General features: G+C 40.5%; 2 protein-coding genes across 4 annotated transcripts; both read right to left on the bottom strand.

The window, feature by feature from the left end:
• Window positions 1-9,844: 9,844 nt before the first annotated feature.
• On the bottom strand, window positions 9,845-18,476 carry LOC131580565 (beta-microseminoprotein-like). Of its 3 annotated transcripts, XM_058841932.1 has the most exons (5): window positions 17,154-17,256; window positions 13,621-13,761; window positions 12,410-12,518; window positions 11,063-11,168; window positions 9,845-10,363 (listed from the first exon to the last, which is right to left on the bottom strand). In XM_058841932.1, exons 2-5 carry the CDS (start codon window positions 13,621-13,623, stop codon window positions 10,234-10,236), a joined length of 348 nt encoding a protein of 115 aa, XP_058697915.1. In that variant the 5' UTR covers window positions 13,624-13,761; window positions 17,154-17,256; the 3' UTR covers window positions 9,845-10,233. The 3 variants fall into 3 exon arrangements, 1 of the variants encoding a protein (XP_058697915.1); XR_009277891.1 differs by lacking the exons at window positions 9,845-10,363; window positions 11,063-11,168; window positions 12,410-12,518; window positions 13,621-13,761 and adding exons at window positions 16,879-16,986; window positions 18,445-18,476; XR_009277890.1 differs by lacking the exons at window positions 9,845-10,363; window positions 11,063-11,168; window positions 12,410-12,518; window positions 13,621-13,761 and adding exons at window positions 16,879-16,986; window positions 17,795-17,819.
• Window positions 18,477-21,023: 2,547 nt separating this feature from the next.
• Window positions 21,024-25,332, bottom strand: LOC131580672 (beta-microseminoprotein-like). The gene is made up of 4 exons (XM_058842126.1): window positions 25,196-25,332; window positions 22,747-22,843; window positions 22,255-22,357; window positions 21,024-21,387 (listed from the first exon to the last, which is right to left on the bottom strand). The coding sequence occupies exons 1-4, from the start codon at window positions 25,196-25,198 to the stop codon at window positions 21,258-21,260; spliced, it is 333 nt and encodes a 110-aa protein (XP_058698109.1). The 5' UTR covers window positions 25,199-25,332; the 3' UTR covers window positions 21,024-21,257.
• Window positions 25,333-26,524: the final 1,192 nt, after the last annotated feature.

The raw sequence follows: 26,524 nt of genomic DNA, 5'->3' as shown, positions 1-26,524 counted from the left end.
GAAACAGTCTTCATTCTTCCACACCGCACCAAAAACATAGAGGTTTCTGTCTGAAAGGCACCCTGAATGTACACAACCAGAAAATAATAGTCAGTAAATCAACAGACATAGACCATGGTCTTATGTTTGTGGACTAGTAATCAAAGCACTGATTTCCATAGAGTCACACCAGGGAAGAGCCTAACCCTGTGCCTTGCTGAAAAGATCTCTTGTCTTTGCTCCTGCAGCGTGCATGATATATGACACAGCATGATGAAACGTTGCAATCACATAGCAGATCTGTATTGTTCTGCTATTGTAATGAATCTGAGAAACACCTTAGCCTATGGCCACAGGAGGATATTTCTGCTCTTTCTTATACTCAACACACAGGTTCTGATTTTATTTTGTCATTCCTTCCTCCTCCCCAATTCTTATTCTACTTCAACTTGCAGTACTAAACCAAATTTAAACAGCAGCTGTGTTGTCTTTGCTTTTATTTTAGTGTCAGGTTCCCCTTCAGATTAATCAATGCCACTTAAAAGTACATGGGTTTTTGCCACACAGGCATGTACCTCAGTCATGCATCAGCCCAGAGTGTAATTACTGAATCTCTCAATCCAGAGATGCCTCTGGGTGGGCTGGTTCCTGAATAAGCAGCTGTTTGCATCATTCCTCAGCAAAAAGTGTGTTATGCTATTCCAACATTTCTAAGAAAAAATCCTTTGAATCTCTGGAGTAATATTTCAGGGATGTCTAATATATTTGCCATTCTTACCATATTTTCTGGCTGGTCTAAGGTAACAGCGAGCAGGAACACACAGAGTTCTTGAGAAGAGAAGGATCAAGCAAAAAAGAAGCAAGGATTTCTAGAAAGAAAACAAGAATATTTTTTTAGAATTAAGTGGTTCTTTTCCAAAGGTCTAGCAGAGTTATGGACAAATCCTACTATTCCAAATCAAATCAAATTAAAAAATACCTCTAGTGTAAAAAATACTACATACATACATACATACACACCCCCACTCACCCCCAGAGCTGATAACTTACCATACTTGCATGGGCTGCTCACATATAATAATGAGGAGTAGTGTCTATTTATATACAGTGAGGAAACAATGGTCAGTGCAAAGGCAGCGCTGCCCATCCCAATGGACGCTCTAACCTGCTCCGATCATAGATCAGATGGTGACACCTCAGAAAGTCTTGCAAAGGCTCATTTTGGGCATTGGCATACTTTGGCATCTTAAACTCCATTGTGCTGGTGTAAACCTGAAGAAACCCCAGCAGATGCACTGGTTGCTGTGCATCAGCACTGGTGTCAGTGGAGAAATCTGACCACCAGAAAGCAGTGCCTCCAGAACTGGCAGGCCATCAAGGACCAGCGGGGAAAGGACACTATTGTTCTACTGACCTGCTGTGAGGAGGTACAGGACAGGTCATTCAGACAGTGTAGTGGTGTGGAAAGTCCACTGTGCTCAGACTGATTTATTATATTTTCAATTATTTTATATGAGTCATATGACATCCATATTTAGCTGCCTGCAGGAACTAGCTGTAGTTAGTCTCAGCTCTTGAAGCAAAGCCAGACCTGGGGACCAGAGGTAGATCAGCATGACCAGGTAGCAACTTTTTGGCAGCAAAAATGAGATGGAATGTATATTGTCTTGGTCCAGAAGTAATGCTAAGGATTGAGGAAAGCAAAGAAAGAGAAGGTTCCAGTTTTATTTCACTGTATGCATGTCCTGCCTCGAACACAGCTGGAAACAGACACCAAAGGCAGTGTTGTTTCTGCAACAGTAAAATGAGGACATTTCCTTCAATACATATCTCACCATAGTTGTCCAGGTCTTTGTGACATTAGACTCTTAAAACACACAGTATGTGAGGCTGCTTCTCAGAACCAGCCAGAAAAATCAGCACAGATCACTGTGAGTATATTAGGGCTGCAAGGATTCAATGCTTTACTGAATTGGAGCGTAGGCATAACAAGTTTCAAAAGTTACCAGAGCATTCCCAGCCTAATGAGCTGCATTAATTCCATTAGCTTGGCTCTTTTAGCACACCTGGCTTTAATTAAGCACTTGATTGGTATGCCTGAACTCGTTAGCTTCCACTGATTGACAAACAGCTAGAGGAGACCAAACTGCACTGGAAGTGGTTTTGGGACAAAAGGGGCAGAACAAGTGTGGCTCTGAGGGATTTGGAGTCAAGTAGCAGTTGTGGAGGAGGTGGCCACTGTTTGTTGTGACAGAAGATCTGAATTATGTAAGTTCCTTTTCTCTATTTGTTTGCATGAGCTTAGCAGGAAACTTCAGAGCTTCTGTTGTACTTTGCTTTTAGCTTTGCAGTGCAGCTGTCAAGTTTTGTGTTAGCCTTATGGTTTTGGTAGATCATGTTCTCTGTGTGCAGTTCTGCTGCAGGAAACAGTTGTGTTGTCTAATGAAGTGCTTTGAGGAAATACTCTTTCTCTGGTAGTCTTTAAATAAATTAATTTCTTTTTGAAGGGAATTATTTGCTCAAAATAATTTGTTGGCAAAGGCAACAAGGTGAAAACAAAGCTCTTATACTACTGTGAATTTGGGTTTATTTTAATTGAAACCAATTGATTAGGGCCTAGTGCAGCTAGAGGCCAGACCCACTTCTTCTTTGTCCCTGCTATAATTCTTGACAAATCTTGGTGGTGTGTCTTGAAGAGAAATAAGTCTTATAGTGGGTGATATCTCTAGATGATAAGAATATACCTGCAAGGAAATCTAATAAGTAATTTTGATTTGAAAGGCATGGTGGATTCCAAATTATTCCTGTACTTAAAATTATTTTTTAATTAGTTATTTATCATTTTCTCCTTGGAGAGAAATAACTGTATAAATAACTTTCATCTTTTTTTTGCTGTTTCTCAGGTAGGCAAATATATTTGCATTTATAAAATATATGCATAGAATAGGAAACTGAAGTGTGACCAAGGCTACTGCTTCCAGAAGTGTCTGTTAGCTCTATCTCCTGAAACTGAAGTGAATGTTAAAGTATTCTGTGTGCACTGTTTCCTATAAAAAAAAAAAAAAAAAAAAAAAATAAGGCAGCTTAAAGCATCTTGAATGAATTGAGAATAAAAAAATCTCCAAATGCTTATGAAAGCCTGAAACATTGAGTGAGTTACCTGTGGGATCTGGAGAAATGAACCTGACTCTGTTCATCTTGCTGACCTGCTTGAACATTTCCTCTTGAGACAAACAAGGTTAAAAAAAGGAGGAGAGGGGATTCTCTGTTGTGCAAATGTAAATGAAGTTGTCTTTTTTGACTGCAATGTTGTCTTCTTTTAAGGGAGGGATAAGTTCTCTCAGCCTAGGTGATGGCTGAGTACCTCTGGGACATGGTGACTGTCAGTTTGCTGCTTTCCCTCTGTGCCTTCTCCCTTGGGCTCTGCTGCACTGGAAGTGCTCGAAGCACAGTTCTAGACACACTGACTTAGTGTGTCTGGAAACAACTTCCTTCCCTGGCTTGTGGGGAAACTGCAACAGTTGATGTGTCGCCCCTGCTTGAGTTCCGTGAAGCAGTGAGGGGAGCATCCAGCACCCTTTTCCCTGTTTGTCTTGCTCCTGCATCTGTCAGGGAAGTTGGCAAAATAAACTGGTCAAATCATGAAGTGTTTTGGCTAAAATAGGGACTCAGAGCCAAGCCTAAGAGGCAATTCTGCCCTGGGAAGATTTTGACGATTGGAAGGATCCTGTGATTTCTGAGGAGAGGTCTGGAGCTGGAGAGACTGGCCTGTGATTGCCCCTCAGATCAGAGGGGTGATGAGATGGTTGCTCCATATCACCCAGGCTCTGACTAGGGAATCAACTCTGTAATTTTATTACAGCTTGCCCACATTGAAAACAGAACAATTTCTTCAGAAGACTTTAGTGGCTTTAGACATGATCTGCTGGATGCCTACTGCTTTACCCTTGTTTTTTTACCCCAAAACTACATCAATGTGTTGCTTAATTACTAAACACTATGGTGGGCCTCAAAATTGGGTTAAAGCACAAAAATACATCTGACCTGACTTCAAAATGGTTCATGTCAATCTGTTTTAGAGAAGTTAATAAGAGAAGCTGATGTTCCTGCTGGCTCTGACAACTGGCTGACTCCAGTTTCAGCTGAATTCATGGGAGTGAGTCATTAGTAGGACCCTACCTAATGCTCATGCAGCACTTGGGAAATCAATTAAAATTTATTATTTTTGCCAAAACTACTACCTGTGTGACCTGGCCCTTTTCAGTGTGAAGATTTTTCTACTTTTTAGGGGTACTGCAGCATCAGTCTGGACAGCACTTGTGGCAGGTGTGGTAGGCTGTCTTCCCTCTGTACAAAGGATCCATGGTTGACTTCCTGATGTTTTTAGGTTATGCAAAAGCACAGTCCCCGAGTCCTCTCCCTAGTGGCATTTTAAAAAAAAGACATTTCTCTATTAACTCTTACTTTCTTCCCCCATCAGTTCACACATTTACTGGTCTGGGGCAGATGGGTTTTTTGTGCATGTGGGAGGAGTTATATATTTTATGTTAACACCTACATTACCTTAAAGAGAGGTAAACATTGTTTTTTCCTTCCTTCTGTACTAGGGCTGTAGGGGAGTAGTTCTGGTATCAATCCTCAAACTTACTTAGACCACAGATTCCCACTTGCCTTCAGCAGGAATTAGCCCTTGCTAATTAGCTAGAGTCCAAAGCAGGTCCCTTTTATTTTGCTGGCATTTCTGCACCCTGGGAATATCTCCTCCTTTCTCATGCTGTCATGGAGAACACACTGCAATGCACAGGAACAGTGTGACAGAGCTGGCATGGCTTGAAGAGATAGTGGTGAGGGGGTAAGGTTAGCAAATGAAACATATTGCCTTCAAAGTTAAAGGGTACTGCACTACTACAATGCACATTTAAAGCTGATATTAAGTATGGTTACTGGCATGGACTGTTGAAAGTCTCTATCAGCTGGGCAGAGATTTTCCTTGAAAAGTAATAGGAATTTACTTTTTGGTACCTGACTTCTCCATTCTTGAAAGGCAAGAAAAAGTCAATAGAAAAGGGGCAGTATAGACAGAAGCTGAAATAACAAAAATGCAGTCTGAATTTCTGCAAGAAAGAAGTTTGTTGACAGAAGCTTTAAGGCATGAGATTGGTTTTATCAATGCTTCTACTGTTAAGAAAACTTATGAAGTCATTTCACTTTTCTTCCCAAACCAAATTAATGTCCTTACTATTTTTTTTTCTGTGAAACAGAAATGCCTATTTAAAAAATTATATTAAGCTTTCCCTTTTACTCCTAGTGATGTTCTCGTAATCCAGCATATATGACTTAAATCACACTGCTGTGCTCAAGGGAAAACCTCTGGTTTTGCTCTGTTAGCAGTCAGAGGTGCTGCTACATCTGTACCCTGAACGAAATTCTGAAGTAGCGTTGATGCTAAACTTTTCTTCCCCTGTAGTGAGGATAATTCAGTCAAGCCATTCTTCGTTCAGGTTCAAAAAGCATCCTTAAAAATATTCATTCATGATGTCTCCTTGGCTATAGATGAAAGCCGGGTCTAAAGTGCCACCTACATTCTAAACCTCAGTGTAGCAAAATGAAGATGAGGTTAAGTCTGCCAGCTGGATCAGCATCTAGGCTTTTGTGCCCTCTGTAGCTTCAACTTTTCCATCTGCTCCTTCCAGCTCAGGAGCACTGTGACAAAGCTACGCTGTAATGCAGTGACTAGTGAATTTATAGTAGAGAAAAAAGAACAAACAAATCCAAAACATTGGCAACAACAGAAAAAGAAAGTTCCAGAGCTATCATATCTGTACATAAATAAGCTGTACTACTGTAGCTGGGCTGTAGTTACAAGAGTCTGCTCAAACAAGCTCCTGGTACCTTTTGCTAGGCTTGAACTGGAAAACTGAAGTCCTCTCTGAAATTCTTGGCTGGTGTGCCACTTTCTGTCCCTGACACAATTTTGGTTGTTCTAACTTTTGAACTCTTACTTACTGTGGAGAGATTGAAGAGTCTCCCATTTAAAACTGATACTCAGAAGAAAATGAGAGAACATGGTAATGACAGATATTGGCTGCTCAACAGTAATTCGATCCTAAAATCATAGGTCTGAGGCGACTCTTGTAGTCACACCAGACACTGAACTCCTGGGCATTATGCTCACAAATGCCTGCCAGAATTTCTCGTAATATTAGAGTTGATCTCTTATCTAACCCATTCATATAATTTCCTGTTAATAGTAGAGGACAATACATTCTATGCCTTGAATGAAATTGTTCAATAGTCTCCTTTGCACAGTCAAATACAGATAGGAACAAATAACTAAGCTGGAAAAAAAAAAAAAAAGACTTGTGTTACATAACCCACTTTATTACTTTAAGAGTCTAAAGAGTTTTGAATGATTACTGCACCAAGTCAGACCCTTTCTCACCTCTCCCTGATCGTCAGCTTTGGTGTGCAGAACAGCATCCCTTTGTTCAGGAGCAGGGCAAGAGCAGGAGAGAACCCCAAAAAAATAAGCTCTTGCAGCCCCCAGAAAGCTTCCCCTTTAATGCAGAACATGGGGACACTAAGAGATAGTGCTGTTAGGAGAGATCAAGCAAGTCCCAAGGTAGGAACTGAAAAGGGGAGGCAAAGTACTTCAGGGAGACACTAATGAATGTACTCATTAGAGTTGTACTCTAATGAGACTGCAACTTGTCTCAGGGTAGCAGTCTTGCTACAGAGTCCCAAGCTGGTTTTCAGCCCAGTCCAGTTCCCCTGTCTTTCATACAGAGAACTGGAGTGATTTCTGCATTATACAGCTTGGGGAATGAACACTTTCAGTCTCTGTGCCAGTATAATTGGCTGCTAAACAAAATTACTTCTTCCTGTTCATGTAGGTTCATCCCACCTTTAGCTGACCAGGGCAGCCATGGGAGAAGCCTCTGGAACTACAGCGGGAAAGAATACTGGGATATTTTGAGGGAGGTTATAATCTTATGATGGCAAAGGACAGCCATTTATCAGGGATCCTTAATGGAGTCCTACTGGAAGCATTGGTGTGCAAAAGCACTGAAACTCTGGAGAAATGTAGAGCATGGGTCAGTGCTTGAGACCTCCTGAGACAAATAAAATGTGAAAACAATTTTGAGTGTGTGGAAGAAGGTTAAAGTAACCCAGTCGTGCTGTGTGTTTGAGATTGGTCATATGACTTGTGTGTTCTACATTTTATGTAAAACTGTCATAAAGTAAATCAATTCCAGTCAGTTTCACCCTTAAATGAACCACAGCTTGACCCAGGAAAACATGCACACAACATTAGATTTGAACAGAAACTTTCAGGTTTTGAAAATGTGCCAATGCAAACTTTTCTGTGTACCAACAGAAGAGTTAACTAAGAGCAAAGTGAACAAGCAAAATTCTCATGAATTGAATTTATCTGAGATTTTAAAATTGGCACAGAGCAGAATGTGAGCTGAAAATCTATAGCGCCTTTGGAATGCATAATGCAAATAAGATATGCACTTTCCTTGTTTAACTTGGATTTTTGTTGTAAGACTGGGGAAAAAATCTTATTGGCCACAATATATTTATGGGTACAAAGCTATTAAGCTTCAGGTGATAAGCATTGTTTAATAGGAAAGCTTTCGTCAGATTTATATGTGTGTTCTGGTGTTTGATTTAAAAGCTTTGGTAAGCACTTGATTTCATTTCTAGGACAAGAACACCTTTCCAATATTTTAAACACTTGCCTTAAAAAGTCTTACTGGAAGAGGAGGGCCAGCTATCCAAAACTGCCTCTCTGTCAGGAAAGCTGTGTGCTTTTAGGAGATGAAAAGGAAATTTGGGATGAGCACACAAGCTGTTCTGCTCAGCCTGATGATTTGCCCCATCAAGGTTCTGCAGAGCCTCCTAAACCATTAACGTGACAGGATAGTGGAGGAAACTTTCCTGTGAATATTTTCTTTCCACTATATGGAGCTAGTGATGTTATGATCTAAAAATTTTGAGGCTGGGGGATGTATGCTTTGTATGGGACTGTAGCTGTGAATGCTGAAGTAGAGAAATACCAAGGCGAAACATAACTTGGCAAAAGTGGGAATTTCAAAACAGAGTTTTGTATGTTCTGTCTCTGTTTTTCCAGGTTTGAGGGTTTTGTCATCTTCCCACAGCTTCCCCTTCTTGCTACAGAAGGGGAGCCAGGTCCCCACTGTGCTTCTGGTGCTCCAAAACTAGATGCAATAAGTAAAATCGTCTTTCCATGTTGAAACTTGAAGCAGACAAGAGGAGAGCAGGGTACTCTATGAGGTGTTTTGGATTACGCAGGAAATGAACCTTTCTTATTTCTTCATAGCAAACAGGGTAGATCCACTTCTAAGAAGACTTGAAAGATGGTGGAGAAAGGTGCTTGGGTGGATTTAAAATGTGATTAAATAGCTCTTGATGGTGTAGGAGTGCTGCTTCAGGCTGGCTTTTATGGAACTTTGGGTGCTAGTCAGCCTTAACAAAGGAAAGTAAATCTTTGGTCACAACTTAATTATGTCTTGATGCTCTCTATGGACTTGCCTTACAACTGCACCTGGAAGTCTGTGGCAGTCAGAAGGACATCTATTTAGGGTTGGAAGAGACCTTTAGAGGTCATCTAGTCCAACCTTCCTGCCATGAGCAGGGACACCTTCCACCAAACCAGGTTGCTCAGAGCCTCGTCCAGCCTGGCCTTAAACACTTCCAAGGATGGTGCATCCACAAGTTCTCTGAGCAGCCTGTTCCAGAGTCTCACTATCCTCACGTTAAAGAATTTCTCCCTTGTGTAATCTGAATGTAGCCTCCTTTATTTTAAAACCTTTATCCCTTGTCTTATCACTGTCTCCCCTGGTAAAGCATATCTCTATCCATGCTGCTCCCCTTTCTGTGTCACCTCCTTTGGTGAAAATTAGAAAGAGCAACTCTACAGTTTCAGTGCACCAGGGTGCAGTAGTTTCTCAGAAATTATTTTCAAGTCCTCTAGCCTGAACCTTGAAGTGCTAGAGTCTGTGATAGGCATGGTGTCATTAGAAGATGCCTTCAATTATACTTTATCTTAGCAAGGGCTTGCAAAGGCTAGTGAACAGGTTCACTGCCCAGCTGCAGTGGGGACAGTCTCCCAGCAACGTGGGTAGAATCACAGAAATGTCAGTATTCAAAGGGACCTCTGGAGATCACCTACTGAATCATGACATTAAAGCCAATACAAGCTGAGGTTTGCCTTTACCCTGCAGACAGCAGGTCTGGGCATTGCTCATGAGGTATATGCTCATTCCATAATTTGAAATGACAAGCTGTGGAAGCATGGACACGCTTCCTGTTGTGGAGGAATAGAACATGGAGATGCAGGATGCTCATGGTCACTTGTGGAAAGAGGCAACTGAATAAATGTGCTACAAAGATTATGAAGCAGTGCCCCAATGGAGAGCTCATACTGGCAAGCATATCCCTCTGTTACTGATTGTGGATTTGCTGAGCTGCTTCCCTGTCAGAGCCCAGTACAGACCAGTTACTCCATGCAGCCACAATGTTGCCCATAGCCAAATTTAAAATCTTTACATTTTTAAAGGTTAATCTGAATAAAGGACCCTATCTTTTACCCAAAGCTCAGGCTGAGGATTGGGTCTGAAATGCTGTCAGTGTAATGGAAGAGTAGTACTGGGTTACACTGGGTAGCTGGTAGATATTGCAGGTCATCTTTTAGGTTGGTCTTCAGGGAGCCATATAGGACAAAAGTTAATTATGTAAGACATTGTCATAGAAAACAGAGCATTCAGAAAGATTTTGAAGTACCTTTTCATTTTTTTCCCATGGTTTTTGGAATTTTACTTCTTTTGGTTTTCATCCTTAAAGAAGAATATAAGTTATATGAATTTCTGATGCTTTATTTAATTTTATTTTAGCTTTAAGATACAGATGTGCACAGATTATAGAATATGCTCCTTGGCACTGAAACATGACCAGAGAAGAGTACAGATGAGCGACTGCCAAGGATGCTTTAAAATGTCACCTTTAATATCTGACCTTAAGGAAGGAACAAGTCAGCTCTTTGTTCACAGTGAAGTTTAAGGCAGAGAAACCAAGGGATATTTTTGTGAGTAGATACTCAGTTTTATTATATGTTGGGTTTTATGAGTAGATTTCCCTCAACAGCTGCATTTTAAGTGTCTTTGAATTTGTGAGAGAGAACCATTAAAATAAAAAAAGGAAACATGCCCCCAGTCCACCATTCTTCTGTTACCCCACCCATGAATGGACTGGGCATTCTTTTGAGTGATCATCTTTCTCCACCACTTTATAGGAGCAAGTGTCCTTGTTGAAAATGCTTTCACATTTCTCTTCATCGTAGTCGACTGGTCTCATATAGCTGTGTTGGGAGAAGAAAGAGGTGATGAGACCAAGAAGTAAGCAGCTTCCACTTCAGGTGGTATCTGCACCTTTGATATGAAGGGGCTTTACTGAGGAGACTTTTGGGAGCAGAAAAGGGAACTTTCACAAAGCTCCCAGCTCAAATGTTACTTAGCCTGCTGTGTTAGCAGAATGAGGGGAGAGTTGCAGTTTTTCTGGTCTGATTTACACCCCAGGGATGTTTGTTGTGTTTATCTGCTATTCCAGTATCACTGCTTCCTCTCTTCTCCCACAGTATGGAACTAATATTGCATGAGTGGCTTGGTATCACTGTAGGAAAAATTACAGATAATGTATCTTGAGCTGCTTCTCAGAGGAAAGTGAGGCAATGTATGGCTTAGGGAAGATCTGGACTAGGATCAATAGAAATTTCTTAGAGTGTTCTCTCTTGAATCAATAATGTGCCTGATGTTTTAGCCCCAAGAATAATTAAATTATCTTTTTATTTTAAATCAATAATTATTTGTTAAACATGACCTCTCTTTTTCAGAGGAATTTCTTGCATGTTCAGAGATGATGGTGTTGGATTAATGCATAACTTTATGATAGAAAGTGTGTGAGAGAAGGGTTATGGTTATTTCTCAGGAACTCCTGTGTGAGGGGGTTTGTACTGTATCATGGCAGCAGAGGAAAATCCCCACTGCTGCTCTGAGCTCACCTAGTGCAACAGTCAATTCCACCCCTGGAACAGGAACAATCATTGCAGTTCTCGGTCCTCCATCTGGAACCAAACTCATGGACCTTTCCTTCCTCATCAAGGCAGCCTGAAAATGTAGTGTATGAGCAGACTTCAGTGTCAGACCTATTGCACTAACAGCACTGTAGCATGTACAAAATAGGTGGGATCTTTGCTGGCTTTTTGCATTAACATCCCTATCTACCAAACACGGAGGTTCCCCAACAGAGCAGGGCGTGCTATCCTAATGCATGGAGAAGAGAGACCTGTGTCCCTCTGTCTCCTGAGGTTCTTGGAAGCATGAGGTTTCATGGCGTATTTAATCTTCAAGTATGGAATATGAAGCACCCAGGAGAAGGGCAGCTAGACACAGACCTGGATAAAAAAAGACTTTGACTTTCTTATTAACCCCATGTCTTGTTGACTCCTCATTTAAAGCAAGACTACATCTGGCCAGAAAACTTTTCCCAGTCCTCAGTTGCAGGAAGAAAGCAAATATTGGGTGTAAAGTTCCTGTTCAACAGTCACAGAATAGACAGTAGGCCTCCTAAATAACTGATCTGGAAAGCAGAATGTTATGAGAACAGAACAAGAGAGAGTGGTGGGGATTCTAGGTTGTGTCTTTGCCTATAAATGTTCTTTTCTCTGGATATGTTAACTCACTTCTTCAAGTTGTAGCACCAGCTTTCCCAGGTAAAGCTGTTTTTAGACTACCTAGGGGTTTTTTGCATATTGGCACACATCAACTCTTGCTGTATCCAAAAAATAGCATGCTTCTCTTTTGGGAACTTATTTTCCTGCAGCTCTCCTCATCTGTAGGCTGACAGACTAGGTGTGTTCAGGAAGGGCAGATCCACACTCAAAGGATACAGCCATTCTTGTTTTAAGTATTTGTTTTGGGATACAGAAACAGGACATGAGTAAATTGAGTGTTGCTGAATATTGTTTCATACATTTCAAAATTCTGTTTCCTGTTTCATACTGACTACACACTCTTACACACAGGTGCTCTGCCTTTTCTGATTTCTAGATGTGATTCCATGGTAAAAATATGAGTTACTACTTCATGCAGATGGGTAAACTAAAACTATGCTACTTCCCTGGAAAAAGAACATTTGCAATTTGGTCTGTGTGAAGCTCCTGGCACTTGTTCTTTTTATAGCATATTATAGCATATTATAATATTGCTCTCCATATCCCATTTCCCTTTGATTCCTCTCCACTGTTTCTACTTATTTCTAAATTGTGATGAATTGCACAGAATGTACAAATCAAATCAAGTAGTGATTCTGATGATGTCTGTCAGCTTGAGGACAGTTGACTTCTTACCTACAACCACACCATTGGACATCCCTGGCTTGAATGGCATAAGGGCACAAGAAGCATCAGACAGTGGCATGCTGATGGCAAGAGCAAGAAGGCAGGCCACGATGGTGTTCTGAATGAGAAAACAGAATTCATACCAATCCTTCAGTAACTATTAAGATGTCTTGATAATAAATAACAGGAAAATACATTGTGGTTTCAAATTAAAATCCAATTGTCTACTGTAATTTAGACACTTTAACACACTTTTCAGGAATACTAAACCATTTTGAAGAAGTGGAGGTAAAGCATCATATGGGAGGGGAAAAATGTCTGTCTTTCCTAGTTGTTAAAATCAAGTGCAGGCTAATAGACTCAGATACTGTTAAAGGAAAATGTGTGTTCTATTCCTTTCCACTCCCCATTTATTTTTTTTGTCCTTTTTTTTTTCTCTGTAGAGTTGGTTGCCAACTGTTTTTTCCACTAACCTCACTTACAGTTGCAAAAATGTCTTTACTGCTGTCTGAAGAACTACAGAATGTTTCACCCTAACATTGAAGGATTAGGAACAAGTGAAATAACTTAAGCTGAAGTTGAATACTCAAGTCTTGGCCCTGTACCGTACTTGCAGGTGTCACTTACAACCTAGATAATCCTATATTCTGTGACCTTTGTTAGTGGGTTTTTTCTGAAAGCTCAGCTGAAGTTTCAGTATTAGTTTGAAATGTTTGAAGGGCTTCCTTTGGGGGTATGAAGGAAATAAATGCAAGAATTCTAGGATGGAATTAGCTGTGATTAATTAAGACTTATTGTGATTAAGATCTTGGTAAGAGATAGAATCACATACACATACTGTATGTATGTGTGTTGTTTCAGACAGTGTAGGACTGGTGACTTCTAAAAAGAAGTCATTCCCGAGAGATGAGAGGAGGCAAATGTACCATTTTATTTTGCAGAAGAGAGATTAAAACCCAAAAAACTGCAACAGAGTGACAAAGGAATAAAAATCAAGGTACCTTTTTTTTGGAGTTCAATGAAGTGTTCAGATATTATCCAGACTTTTCACCCCAAATTGTTACCTGCCTTCACATCTGACTCTTGTTCTCATAACACAGAATTTATACATTCTCCAAGTTTCTTACCATGTCAAGTACTGAGATAAATCCAACAGAAACTCCCTTAAAATCTATAGCTACATACCATGGTCTTTAACAGTACAAGATGTAAGGACTCACCATCCTTGCAGAATTATGAGACTTCCAGTAAGGAGATGGCTGGTGCAAAGCTCATCTTCTCAGAGACTTTATATAGAGAGGGAATTTGTGGTAACAGCCCTTGAGCAAACTGACCGTGCATATCTAGCACCAATGAAGTTTCTGCAAAATGACCTCATGGGGTGGACATTATTAGGATAAGGCAATTACATACAGGAAGAAAGATTTGTTCTAACAGACAGTGGAGAAATAGGTGTGGCTTTTGTGCCACAGTTGGGAGGCAGTTACAGGAAGCATGTTTCAAGCCTAGAAGGAATATTTACCACTTGCCCTGAGAAAACCATTAGAGACATGATGGTTGTCACTCACAACAAAATTCCATGCTTAGTTTGAGCCATCTAGGGTTTAAAACATGGGTCCTAGATAATAATTTTCTTCCTTGTTCAGCTTTCCATCGTGTAGAAGGCGCATATGCTCAGGTCCTCTCTTATGAAGAAAGAGGCATTATATATTTTATTTCTTAATTGTTATAGCCAGTGAGAAACTATTCCTTTTCTGCAAAGACTGGATATGTCAGGGGAGACACACTTTCCAACTGCTTAGGACAGTAATTTGATTGCAAAGAGGTGCAGTATGGTCCCCTTTTGCTTAGCTTTCATATACTAGGTTCAAGAATTTCAAACTAGGTGGCTCTTCTCAGTGATGAAGTCTTTTCCTTATTACCAGAGCTGCAGGGTTTGCAGTACCTGAATTAAGTATTCTGACTGCATAATTGTGGTGACTTCTTGTGTGGTTTTGGGAGTAGAGGCTGAACTCCAAGTTGGGTTGGATATTCCACATCTTCTGCTCAACCTCAAGAGCTGAGAGGTAGCTCAGGAGGTCCATGAGAGAAGGCCAGAATCAGTGTGATGAAGGTCACAGTGAGACCACTACTTCCAGCAACATCTTAGCTGCCTTTCAACTCAGTAAGTTGGCTGGGAAAATTGTTTTTTCTTCTGTTATTAGACCATCACTTTTCAGGATGACAGAAAAGAGATGAAGTGCTTGCAAGGTGTTTGATAAAGCTGTGACAATCAGCCTGTCACTAGTAAATTAGACTTGGCAATGCTGATTTATGCCCTGCCCTGAAATGAAGGATAAGTCATACCCTTGACTCCTAATCAGTGGACATGTCAGCCCTGGGGATTTCTTCATTGAAATCAAAAGAGTCCACATATCCCCTTTGGATGTCTCAGAAATATGTGTGAAGCCAATTGAACAGCATCATTGTGGCTTGGGATATTTCTGGTGTTTGAGACCATGTTAATTTTCCACTTAAATGAGAGGGGAAAAGGCATAGTAGGATGGTGAAGTATTACACTCTAATCCTAGGCCAAAGCCTCCTTTTGTGCTGGTCGTAGTGAAGATGGAGAGAGTTCACAGCCTCCCTTCTCACATCCTGCTCCTGTGCTGCCTGACCTAATTCATGTACATCAGGGCCTAAGGATGTGCCCTAGCTTTGCATGCTGGCTCTTTGTAACCTTTAGCTATTGAGAAGCAACAATTTCCTCTAGGCTGACGATACTGTGGGAAGTAGCATGGGATCCTGCCCAAGGTATTGGCTCCTTCATGTCCTCAAAGGTGATCTGGAACAAATGTTCCACAATATTTTGGAATAAAAGGATCATCAAATTGCACTGCATTTATTCTGTTTAAATTCCTGAGCCATTTAATTTTTTCTTCTTGCATGTTATGTACTTGGTGTGCAATTTTTGCTTGTCAGGCACCTTGCAGCAGTTCTTGTGAATAAGAATTATCAGTCACATGGAAATTTGTGATGCTGCAGATGTACTGGAGTGAAACTTATGGGATTTGTTATAGCCAAAATGAAAAAAAGGACAGCTTTCTGGGTTGATGTTGAATAACAAAGAATGTGCTCATTGCTCAACTCTGAAACAACAAAACATCCAACCAACATGCTTGTGTATTTCTCAATTTTCCAAGCTACCCAGCTGCTCCCACTGCAGGACCCTCGCCCTGTTTTCTAGGTGCAAGCCATGCAGAGAGCTAGGCAAGCTATGGAGGGAACTTGCAAACAGTTTTCTTTGGACCACAGCAGAGTGACCTGCCTAAGCCTGGGCCGTGTTAAGGGACAGTGAAGAAGCCTTTTGCATGATCTGTGAATTCAGAAGAAGCCTAACAAAATGCTGTGGTGCTGAAACCACTCACAACAGCAAACTCTGTGGGGATAGTCTGCTCATATATTGATTGTTTGGGTCATTTGTGACCCACATAACATCACATTTCTTCATGCTGTTCATGTATAGGATGACAGGTGCCTTGCTTGGGTATGGAACAGGTTTCTCTAACAGATGTAGCTCTGTTGAAATCTTATGTTTGCTTCCCAACTGGTTAATTTCTTACTAAAAACATTCTAAGAATATCATTGCTCTGCCCACTTCTGTGCCTCCTTTCCACTTATTCTGATGGATAGAGTATTCTTTTTCTTCCTAAGGGAAGAGTCTTTCCCTCTAAGAGAAAAGTCTTGGAGACTTTGTTCAAGATTTACCTTGCTATTTCTTCAGCTGGAGTTTCTGGTTACAGTTTACTGATAACAACAGAGCTAATCAGAGTAATGTAAGATGACCAACTCATTTTTTTCCTGTGTGTTTTGGTGCAAGGCAATCACCAGAGAGAAATACAGCATGATTTCAGAGCAGTAATGCTATTAAAATAGCCCAGTAAACCACCTAATATCTGTGGACAGCTCAGAAATGTGCACTAAAATGAAAGCAGTCTAAGAACCTTGACTTTTAGGCCAGCATTTCAGTGCCACTCTCACATTCTTGAGAGGGATCAACTCTCTGTGTGGGAGAGTAAGTGCAGGACACATTACAGCAGCTTGTGTATCCAGTCATTTAAGCCAGTAGGTTGATTATCACTGCTATGGAGAGGGGAAAAACAAGAGGGGGCATGAGGAATTTCAGGTCACAGATCATAAGTAAACGTGATTTTACAAACAAACTCTTCTTGACATTAAATTGACAGTGCTATATACAATGTACTTTGGCTTTACTCTATTCAAGTCTGTCACATTTGTGTGTGAGAAAGGACCGTCTTAAGGAAAGGCACACAGAAACAACACTGAAATATACAGTGCACTGTTTACACAAGAACATATTGTAAAGGTGGTAGAAGGACATTTTATCTTGGTGACGACACTTTCTTAAGCCTGAGGTTCAAATACCCATAAACCTCAAAGCCTAGGCCCTCAGATCTCTCCCAGGACAGGAATTATCAAAGAATTGTATTAATTTTATATCCTTCTGCACCACATCATAGTCAGAGTGCTCTTTGTTGAAAACTAGATTACATTTCTTTTTATTGAAAGCAATAGGAGTATGAAAGCTGCCGGTGGTAAAGAGAAAGTAAATGCTAGCTTGAGAGCTTTCACTAGCTCTGTGGCATGGGTGAGGAAAAGGCTCTCTTGTGCCCTTACAAACCCATTCATTCTCAGCAATGGAAAGCTGTGCTCATCCTACAGGCAATGATGGTAATAAGAAGTTCAGACTTACAGGGCACAGCAATCCATTCCACGTTCACTGCAGCTGCATCTGTAGCACTCTTCTGTCCTCTCAATGTGCCCAAAGGGATACAGTTTTCCATTCAGCATACAGCCTGCATAAGACAGCAGCAAAACACAACATGTTCTTTAAGCCTCCACATAAAGGTTGAAGAGTTCCAAAATTATTTGGACCTTTCTGAAAATGTAATTCCAGCCAATAGTAAAGTGCAAGGAATTGGGTTTTACTCTCTCAACTCCTGAATGAGCCTCATGTGCTGGAATAGCAATAACCAACTGCCACCAATTGCAATAATATTTCTGCAGCCCAGAGAAAGACTTTGTTTTCCCCCTACTTTTGGCAACTTGCTGCTGGAGCCCCCTACTTGTGTTTTTCCAATGGCTTGCTCCCTCCTCTCTCATATTTTGAGCCCTTCCTTGGCAGCTCCACTTAGAGCCAAGCTACCACAGAGCAATCCGGTCAGAGGAGCTCCCATGTTTCTACCTCTAGGGCCTCCCTGGAATCTGAGGCACCCCAAAGCAGAAAGCATCACCCAGGGTCACTATGCTGACCATCACAACAAGGAAAGCCAGAAAGTCCTTGTGTGGAGAGAAAGAAGCAAATAGTAATTTCTCCCCTGTTTATGAATCAACCTATGTTATAGAAGCTACTGCCTCCTCTGTAGAACTGGTGCCGCTCCTGAGATGCTCATCAAAGGTGGTTCCTGAGGTCTGGGCCTTTGGGATAATGGGAGCACAAATTACAGGAAAACCAGGCCATAGGACTTTGTCGGTCTATTTATCATTACCTAACTATTGATTCAATTCTGCAAACACCTTTGGAGGCCTGAGGAGATGGAACAGGACACAATTTGAGGGATCAAAAGTGAAGAACAGGAAAATAAACATGGATAAAATATACTCTTTTCTTCTTTATAAAATGTCAATATTTTAAACTCTACTTCACACTGATAGGTTTAAAAAACAAGGTCCTAAATGTTTGCAAAACTTTGAGTGTTTTCACAAACATTTCTAAGGAAGGGATAACAGCTAGTGAAAGCCTAAGAGATAGCTGTACGGTTTCTTGCAAAGAATTACACTATAAAGAACAAAATTCACAGTAACCTTCACAGAGGTGTCTTCCTGTCTTTGCATCTTACAGGTCTGAAATACAATATAGCCCCATTTAAAATGGGTAACTAGATAATTCTCTGAAATGCTCTCCCTTTGCATTTTTAAAGCAAATACCTATCTACATCCCCATTATAAAAAAAAACCCAAACCAATCTAAACTTTTGACTTACCATTGTGGAATGCTTGGCTTCCAAAGAGCTCTTCCTAAGAATGCTTCTTTGGAATGCTTGGCTTCCAAAGAAAGCTTCAGCTTTCTTTATGTGGAATCAGAGAGCAAATATTTTATGGTGACTTTATGTTGTGCAATTCAAGTTTAGGTGGAGGGGAAAAAGCCTGCTCAATGTAAATGCAGTTATTTTGTAATATCCAAAGAAATCTTTGAAGTTTTTCCAGCTGGCATTGAGAAAATGTTTGGTTTTGTAGAGCACTGGCCTGGGTAAAGTGTTGAGGCCAGAATTTTGTATTTCTTGGAAGCATTATGATTAGGAAAAATGCCTTTCTGATGGAATACAAGTATTGATAGCTAAGCTGTAGACAGCATTATCCAGCTAGGTGATTTTTAGGTGGGGTAGGAATGCATGCAAAATCTTTTCTGCTATCAGTGGGCTGGAACATGCTGAGTAGTGCATTAGGTATTAATAGCAAATGGAGCTTTTGCCAGATCTTTGCATACTCATGGCTGGTGCTGTGGTGTGCACTGCAAGGTAACCAAAGGTACTGGGAACAAAACCTCTTAACAAGGAGACCTTAGCTGAAGCTGGATCCCACTACAGCATCTCTCCTTCTCTTCCTCCAAAATAAGATTGAAGATAATAAACTGATTTTCATAAATTTTAGGCAAAATCTTTCCTCATTTCATTTGTGAGCTTTGATGGGAAGAAAATTTGGAATTCTGAAATATTTCAGTGTCATATGGCATAGTTCCAGGCTACTACAACTGGATATTAATCTTGATGTCTGTATCTCTCAATGCTTCAAATTAAAAAGTAATCCATTAGGCAGTTCCAAATTTTGTTATTCATTAAATTCTTCATTTTTGCAAATAAAATTTAAATAAACCCATAAGTTCTGAAAACCAAATTTTCTCAAGAGACAGTTCTGTGACCTACTTAGGGAGGAAGTTGTTGATCTCCATTCTCAAAATATCACTTCCCTAAGAAGCTGTAGCTGTTTTTTCTCTAAGCAGGAACATTCCTTCAGGTGCATCAGCTGAGGCTGTGTTTTGTGTAATTTTGACATGAACTACCATAAAACCAGAAAAGCCATTCAGCACAAGTTTCAAAACTGTTGCTCTCCTCCAGAACACAAAAATCTTTTGGTCAAAACTTACTTTAGGACATTAAGCAATGTGAGAACGTTTGTTTTCACATGTTCCCTTTAGAGGCATGAAAGGATGGCATCAGTGAATGGGAATGAAGATTTTTAAACAGCATATGCAAACAGCTATACTGGAAAAGGCTGAGCTGACGCTTTATTCTGGTCCCTCACATTTTTCATCTTTACAGGAACCACTTGTACAGAAACACAGAGCTATTGAGTGATATCCAGTCTGCAGCACAAAGAACTTTAAAAGATGCAGTATGTAATAGCAGTGCCAGCAAAATACTTGGATTTTTTTTTTCCTAAACCAAGGTATATTACTTGCAGGTCTTAGAAACCTTAAAAAAAGTTCATAAACAAATTACTAAAGCCAAAGAAAATACACTACATTAAATCATTATGATTTTAATAATGGCTCACAGGGCTTGAGACAGATCACCTTGTGAAGGAAATATCCCTGCTGAATAAATGTAGATTTCCACTTAATTTGGGGCCAAGTGAGGATCTGTGCACTAAGAACGCTTAGCTGTGTGTAGCCTCATACTTTTAATACAGCAGATTTGTTGTGATCGTGGAACTTCATTAAACAATCCACTTGTTTTGGAAGGTGTGTTTCTTTTCAAACCATGGAACAGTTCACTACACTCTGCTGAGACTTTTTAATATCCAATTCTGGAGCTGAGAGCTCCATGTAGAAGCAACATTTAACAGGGTGTTGTTGTCTGGTCTCATAGATGTGGGCAGATTTAGGACATTTTAGGCATTCCCAGGTGGGAGATTTGATTTCCAAGCCCTGCTTTTAAGCTGAACTTCATTCTCCTGTGAATGTGGGGAATTGTACTGAAGAGACAGAAAGCATCTGCACTGTCAGTACAGCAAGCTCTGCTGCTGTGAGGAAGCGTGTCTCCAGGGACTGATCTAGATCTCTTTTTCAGAGTGGGAGAGAACCACTAAAGCAACACAGTGTGTGCAGACTTTCAGAACCAGGGCTTGGCACAGTCAAAGTATCAGAGTTTAAAGTTGAGCATTGCTTTAAACTTCAGGTCTGGTCGGAGTGGCCAATGGACATGAACAGTTGCTGCCAATGTTGTGTGGTGACATTGATGAAAATAAGGGGAAAAAATAGGAGAAAGATGATGATGATCTCTCATCCTCATGATTTTTCTGAGGTGTTAGCAGCACAGGTCTTACCAAAAGTCCATGTGCCCTGAATAGGAGCCATTCTACAGCATGACCCAACTAGTGCATCACTTCAAAATGATAATGGATTTGGACACCTGGCTAGAAGAGAACCTGTAAAGCATGTCAGTGGCCTGTGCCAGGGTACTGGTGCACAGCATGTCAAAATAGAGAGCCAAATGCATTGCTTTCCCAAAGAAGGTGGCATTTCCCCATGTCACTGCAGACAACAAAACATCAATATGAAGCATTTATGGATGTTTCATCTGAATTTATTGTAGTCAACAAAGGCAGTAATGACAGAAATTAGACACTCTAATTATACATCTTGTAAGCTGAATGAGGATAATTAGGAGGTTAGAAGTGAGCTACTGAAGTGCTCTTTTTTACAAGATTTTTCCATGTCATCATGCTTCTCTGTGATAGCACAGCATCTGTAGGAAGGAGAGGAATTTTGCAGTGCAGAGAGGTTTGGAGCAGGTGTTTAGCCCACACGGGCATAGACAACACACTTCTTTGAGGGGTCATCCTTCTGCACCACATCGTAGTCACAGCGCTCTTTGTTGAAAACTACTTTACACTTCTTTTTGTCAAAAGCAATAGGAGTACGAAAGCTGCCAGTGGTAAAGAGAAAGAGAAATGTTAGCTTGAGAGGAAGCAAAGTTTCAATACTTCAGTGATTATAGGTTGAACTACTGCTGAGTGAGAGAAGTGTGAAATTATGGCTCAGGGCACCTGAGCTAGCTTGAATACCACACAGCTGCAGCTTCCAAAGCCTCAAGTGATGCCCTGTGCACTGTGCTGTGTAGATGTACCAGGATGCACAGCACTAGCAATGGGATTTCTAGAACAGCATTCTGCAGTGTGACATAAGCGTGGGCTTGGCATCTTTTCTCTTTTTTTTCCTTTAATTTTTTATTGTATCCTGTATGCATAAGATGTGGTGGCTTGTCCCTGATACACTATGCCACCTAAACAAAGATCATCATCATGGTATTTTGGACCTTGGAGAAAGCAGGAGAGGAGAAAAGGAGGATGCTGGAGAGATACTCCAGAGCAGAGCATTGTCATTGTACATTTAGCATATTCAGTGGAGAAAAGCACCTCAGGAAAGGGATTCAGATCATCATAAGCTCTTTAGGGAAATGTCATTTAAGTTATTCCTCCCTATCCCCACGGTCTCAGCTAATGAAAGACTTAACTGCAGTGAAAGAGGGGTTCACAAGTTCCTTAAAAAATAAGGGCAACCACCAAGTGGATGTGCCTGGAAAGGCTTGTATCCACTCCCAGTGAGCAGAAAATGAGTTAAGGCAAACACAGCTAAGGACCCAATCAATCAAGAGCTGTATGTGCCTTTCACTGGCTCTGTGGCATGGGTGAGGAAAAGGCTCTCTTGTGCCCTTACAAACCCATTCATTCTCAGCAATGGAAAGCTGTGCTCATCCTACAGGCAATGATGGTAATAAGAAGTTCAGACTTACAGGGCACAGCAATCCATTCCACGTTCACTGCAGCTGCATCTGTAGCACTCTTCTGTCCTCTCAATGTGCCCAAAGGGATACAGTTTTCCATTCAGCATACAGCCTGCATAAGACAGCAGCAAAACACAACATGTTCTTTAAGCCTCCACATAAAGGTTGAAGAGTTCCAAAATTATTTGGACCTTTCTGAAAATGTAATTCCAGCCAATAGTAAAGTGCAAGGAATTGGGTTTTACCCTCTCAACTCCTGAATGAGCCTCATGTGCTGGAATAACAATAACCAACTGCCACCAATTGCAATAATATTTCTGCAGCCCAGAGAAAGACTTTGTTTTCCCCCTACTTTTGGCAACTTGCTGCTGGAGCCCCCTACTTGTGTTTTTCCAATGGCTTGCTCCCTCCTCTCTCATATTTTGAGCCCTTCCTTGGCAGCTCCACTTAGAGCCAAGCTACCACAGAGCAATCCGGTCAGAGGAGTTTCCTTGTTCTTACCATCTTTGGCCTCCCCTTCCTTGTAAATTTTACCCCAGCAGTATGCATCACCCAGGGTCACTATGCCCATCACAACAAGGAAAGCCAGAAAGCTCTTCTGTAAAAGAAACACAGAACTCATGCCATGCATTTTAATCCATATTGATTAGCTCTGTTTTCAAAAGCTGTCTCTGAACCCGAATCAAAATTAGAAATAACCTTATGTGTATGTGAAAATAGTGGAGAAGTACACTCCAGATATTACCTTGCACTGATGATTTTTTTCATTTAGGTGGGAAGATACAGAATGGCATTTTATTACTGCATCAGCAGCATCACTCCCTGCCAAAATTCAGTCTCTAGAAATCACACTAAACTTCAATAGTATTCCAAACTTGAAAGCCCTACCATGCTCTTGTCAGTGCTTTATTTATTGCCTTTGAGTCAGCTCTAGATATTTCTCCAGCAAATCTGTGTAGAGCATTCCATTGCTTCACTTTTGGGTAGCGCAATTGCTTTACATTTTGCAATGGAGAAAAGATCTCAGATCTAAACCTGTTCCAGTAGGTTTTTTGACACAAGTGGCTGGTAAGTTATGTGTCTTTGGGCAAAATTCCAGTGCTGTACATTGTACTTCGGATCACCTGAGCCATCTTGTCAAACTGTGTAGACACAGGTTGTGACTGGATACAGGACACACCTCCTGTTGTCTAATGGGGGCAACAGCTAAGCATCTGTAAGAGGCCTTCAGATATATTCCTTGAGACCTGCTGAACATCCAGAACTATTTTTGAAAAAGCCTGCATGACTTTTTACTGGGGTAGAGGGTCTGGAGAATCAGGAGAGAGCACGGGCTTATTTTGAGGGGTTGCTCCACCTGAATAATTTAAAGGAAAATTTTTGTAATTGGCAGAGACTGAGAAGCAATGGAGGAAGTTATTTACATTTTCTTGATAACACTTGCAGACTAACATGAAAGGATTTAAAATGAGTAGATCTTTCCAAGCTACGGTTCTGAACTTCAGAAGCTCTTGCTGAGGCTATTGCTGCTTGAAACTGGGTTTAAAACAGCAGTGAGAGGCTTGGCTTACTTGAATCATAATGCCTTAAGACATTGAAAGGTTCTGAGCCTCAGGCAGGAGGTGAACCAAGGAGAAACTCCTCTGTCTGCTGTGGAAAAAAACTTACTATTTTAACCCTTGATGTCCTGCTTTCTTATGGAACTGAGTGACGTGGTGTAGTGAAAGCAAGGAGGAAGAGGGTTTGTGGAGTGGTTTGGGAAGGGTGTAATGCTTCATTTTCATTGTGGTTCTGTGATGTGGAGTTCCTGAGGCTTTAGTCTAGAATAGGGACAGTTGTCATGCTGAGCACCAGAGCCAGAATGAGAGAAGTTAAAGACTAAAACCCCTGAAGTGTGTTATCCTGTGGTGCCTGGATCAGGTGTTTGCAACAACACAGATAGTCCGTGCCATGTAACCCGTATTTTTATAGAAAATACAAAAATCCGTCATTTGTTGTGCTGTTTTCTGTTAATGTTCTATCATTTTTTTTCCTGCCAGCGTCTTCCTTATCATGGTATTCCTGAAAATGCCAGTCACATGAGCTTGGTCATGCTTCTCTCTCTAAAGATCAAAATTTTAGACCTTCCATTGAAACTAAACAGAAACATAACAGGAAGTCTGTGGTGTTCAATCAGGTGTCTGAATGTTCTTTATGCTGCAACAAGCAAATGATTTGTCAGCTAAGTAACAGAAACTTAGCAACAAAACTTAAGCAGAGAAAGAAGCAAATGGTAATTTCTCCCCTGTTTATGAATCAACCTATGTTATAGAAGCTACTGCCTCCTCTGTAGAACTGGTGCCGCTCCTGAGATGCTCATCAAAGGTGGTTCCTGAGGTCTGGGCCTTTGGGATAATGGGAGCACAAATTACAGGAAAACCAGGCCATAGGACTTTGTCGGTCTATTTATCATTACCTAACTATTGATTCAATTCTGCAAACACCTTTGGAGGCCTGAGGAGATGGAACAGGACACAATTTGAGGGATCAAAAGTGAAGAACAGGAAAATAAACATGGATAAAATATACTCTTTTCTTCTTTATAAAATGTCAATATTTTAAACTCTACTTCACACTGATAGGTTTAAAAAACAAGGTCCTAAATGTTTGCAAAACTTTGAGTGTTTTCACAAACATTTCTGAGGAAGGGATAACAGCTAGTGAAAGCCTAAGAGATAGCTGTACGGTTTCTTGCAAAGAATTACACTATAAAGAACAAAATTCACAGTAACCTTCACAGAGGTGTCTTCCTGTCTTTGCATCTTACAGGTCTGAAATACAATATAGCCCCATTTAAAATGGGTAACTAGATAATTCTCTGAAATGCTCTCCCTTTGCATTTTTAAAGCAAATACCTCTCTACATCCCCATTATAAAAAAAACCCCAAACCAGTCTAAACTTTTGACTTACCATTGTGGAATGCTTGGCTTCCAAAGAGCTCTGAGTTCCAGAGAAAGCTGAAGCTCTTTATGTGGAATCAGAGAGCAAATATTTTATGGTGACTTTATGTTGTGCAATTCAAGTTTAGGTGGAGGGGAAAAAGCCTGCTCAATGTAAATGCAGTTATTTTGTAATATCCAAAGAAATCTTTGAAGTTTTTCCAGCTGGCATTGAGAAAATGTTTGGTTTTGTAGAGCACTGGCCTGGGTAAAGTGTTGAGGCCAGAATTTTGTATTTCTTGGAAGCATTATGATTAGGAAAAATGCCTTTCTGATGGAATACAAGTATTGATAGCTAAGCTGTAGACAGTATTATCCAGCTAGGTGATTTTTAGGTGGGGTAGGAATGCATGCAAAATCTTTTCTGCTATCAGTGGGCTGGAACATGCTGAGTAGTGCATTAGGTATTAATAGCAAATGGAGCTTTTGCCAGATCTTTGCATACTCATGGCTGGTGCTGTGGTGTGCACTGCAAGGTAACCAAAGGTACTGGGAACAAAACCTCTTAACATGGAGACCTTAGCTGAAGCTGGATCCCACTACAGCATCTCTCCTTCTCCTCCTCCAAAATAAAATATTCCTCTCAAATAAAAACCCTGCTGTTACTCATGTGGAATTGTTCTGGCTTTGACCTGATAATCATAGTAGAGTATACGATCACTTTTAAATGAGCACTTTCCCAAGAAGTAATAAATTTCAGTGTTAATCAGGTACTCTGCTTTCTCTTGTTCCTGCAACCTCTTTTCAGAAAGCAATATCCAGCTGTGGCCCTACCTACATTTCAAAAACTTCATTACTGATGCTGCCAAGCAATTTGAAACTCATTCCTGTGGGAGACTTATCATAGACCAAAAAAATAAGCTAAATCATTTGGGACTTGTTTTTTGTAGAGTAAATTGAACACAGAGTTATATACTTTGCAATGGTTGCAAGAAAAGTTGTCCTATGCACTATGTATTGCTACATACTAGTAATAGCTAATTTGACCCAAATAATTCAGCAGGAGGAAAAGAAATTAAAGTACATCACAACAGAATTCCATGACCTCCCTGAAGGAAATGCTAAAGCTGAAGTCCATGCAGGTTTGATAATTCTTTAGTAAGAAAGACATAATTAATGAAAAGTTCCTAAGCATTCAATTGTCTGACCAAACACCTGACTTCTGGGGGTTTTTTAATGATATAATCACTACATTTTAAAATTTTAATTTAATGATAGTCATGTTGAAATTTAATGATAGTCAATTATTGAAAAAAATCAATAAATATCCTTTCTCATCCTTTGCTTCTGGCATGGTAGA

This window comes from Poecile atricapillus, chromosome 6 (assembly GCF_030490865.1).
Source record: "Poecile atricapillus isolate bPoeAtr1 chromosome 6, bPoeAtr1.hap1, whole genome shotgun sequence".
NCBI classification, from domain to species: domain Eukaryota; kingdom Metazoa; phylum Chordata; class Aves; order Passeriformes; family Paridae; genus Poecile; species Poecile atricapillus.
This window is presented reverse-complemented; position numbering and strand designations above follow the sequence as displayed.

Excerpts from the sequence above, each read along its gene's own strand:
- LOC131580565 (XM_058841932.1), bottom strand. Across the intron at positions 11,169-12,409 it reads GTCCAATGGTGTGGTTGTAG|GCTGCCTTGATGAGGAAGGA; the intron begins GTAAGAAGTCAA and ends CTACATTTTCAG. Across the intron at positions 10,364-11,062 it reads GGAATTGACTGTTGCACTAG|CTATATGAGACCAGTCGACT; the intron begins GTGAGCTCAGAG and ends CTCCCAACACAG.
- LOC131580672 (XM_058842126.1), bottom strand. Across the intron at positions 22,358-22,746 it reads GGAAGGGGAGGCCAAAGATG|GCTGTATGCTGAATGGAAAA; the intron begins GTAAGAACAAGG and ends TGTCTTATGCAG. Across the intron at positions 21,388-22,254 it reads GGAATGGATTGCTGTGCCCT|CTTTCGTACTCCTATTGCTT; the intron begins GTAAGTCTGAAC and ends TACCACTGGCAG.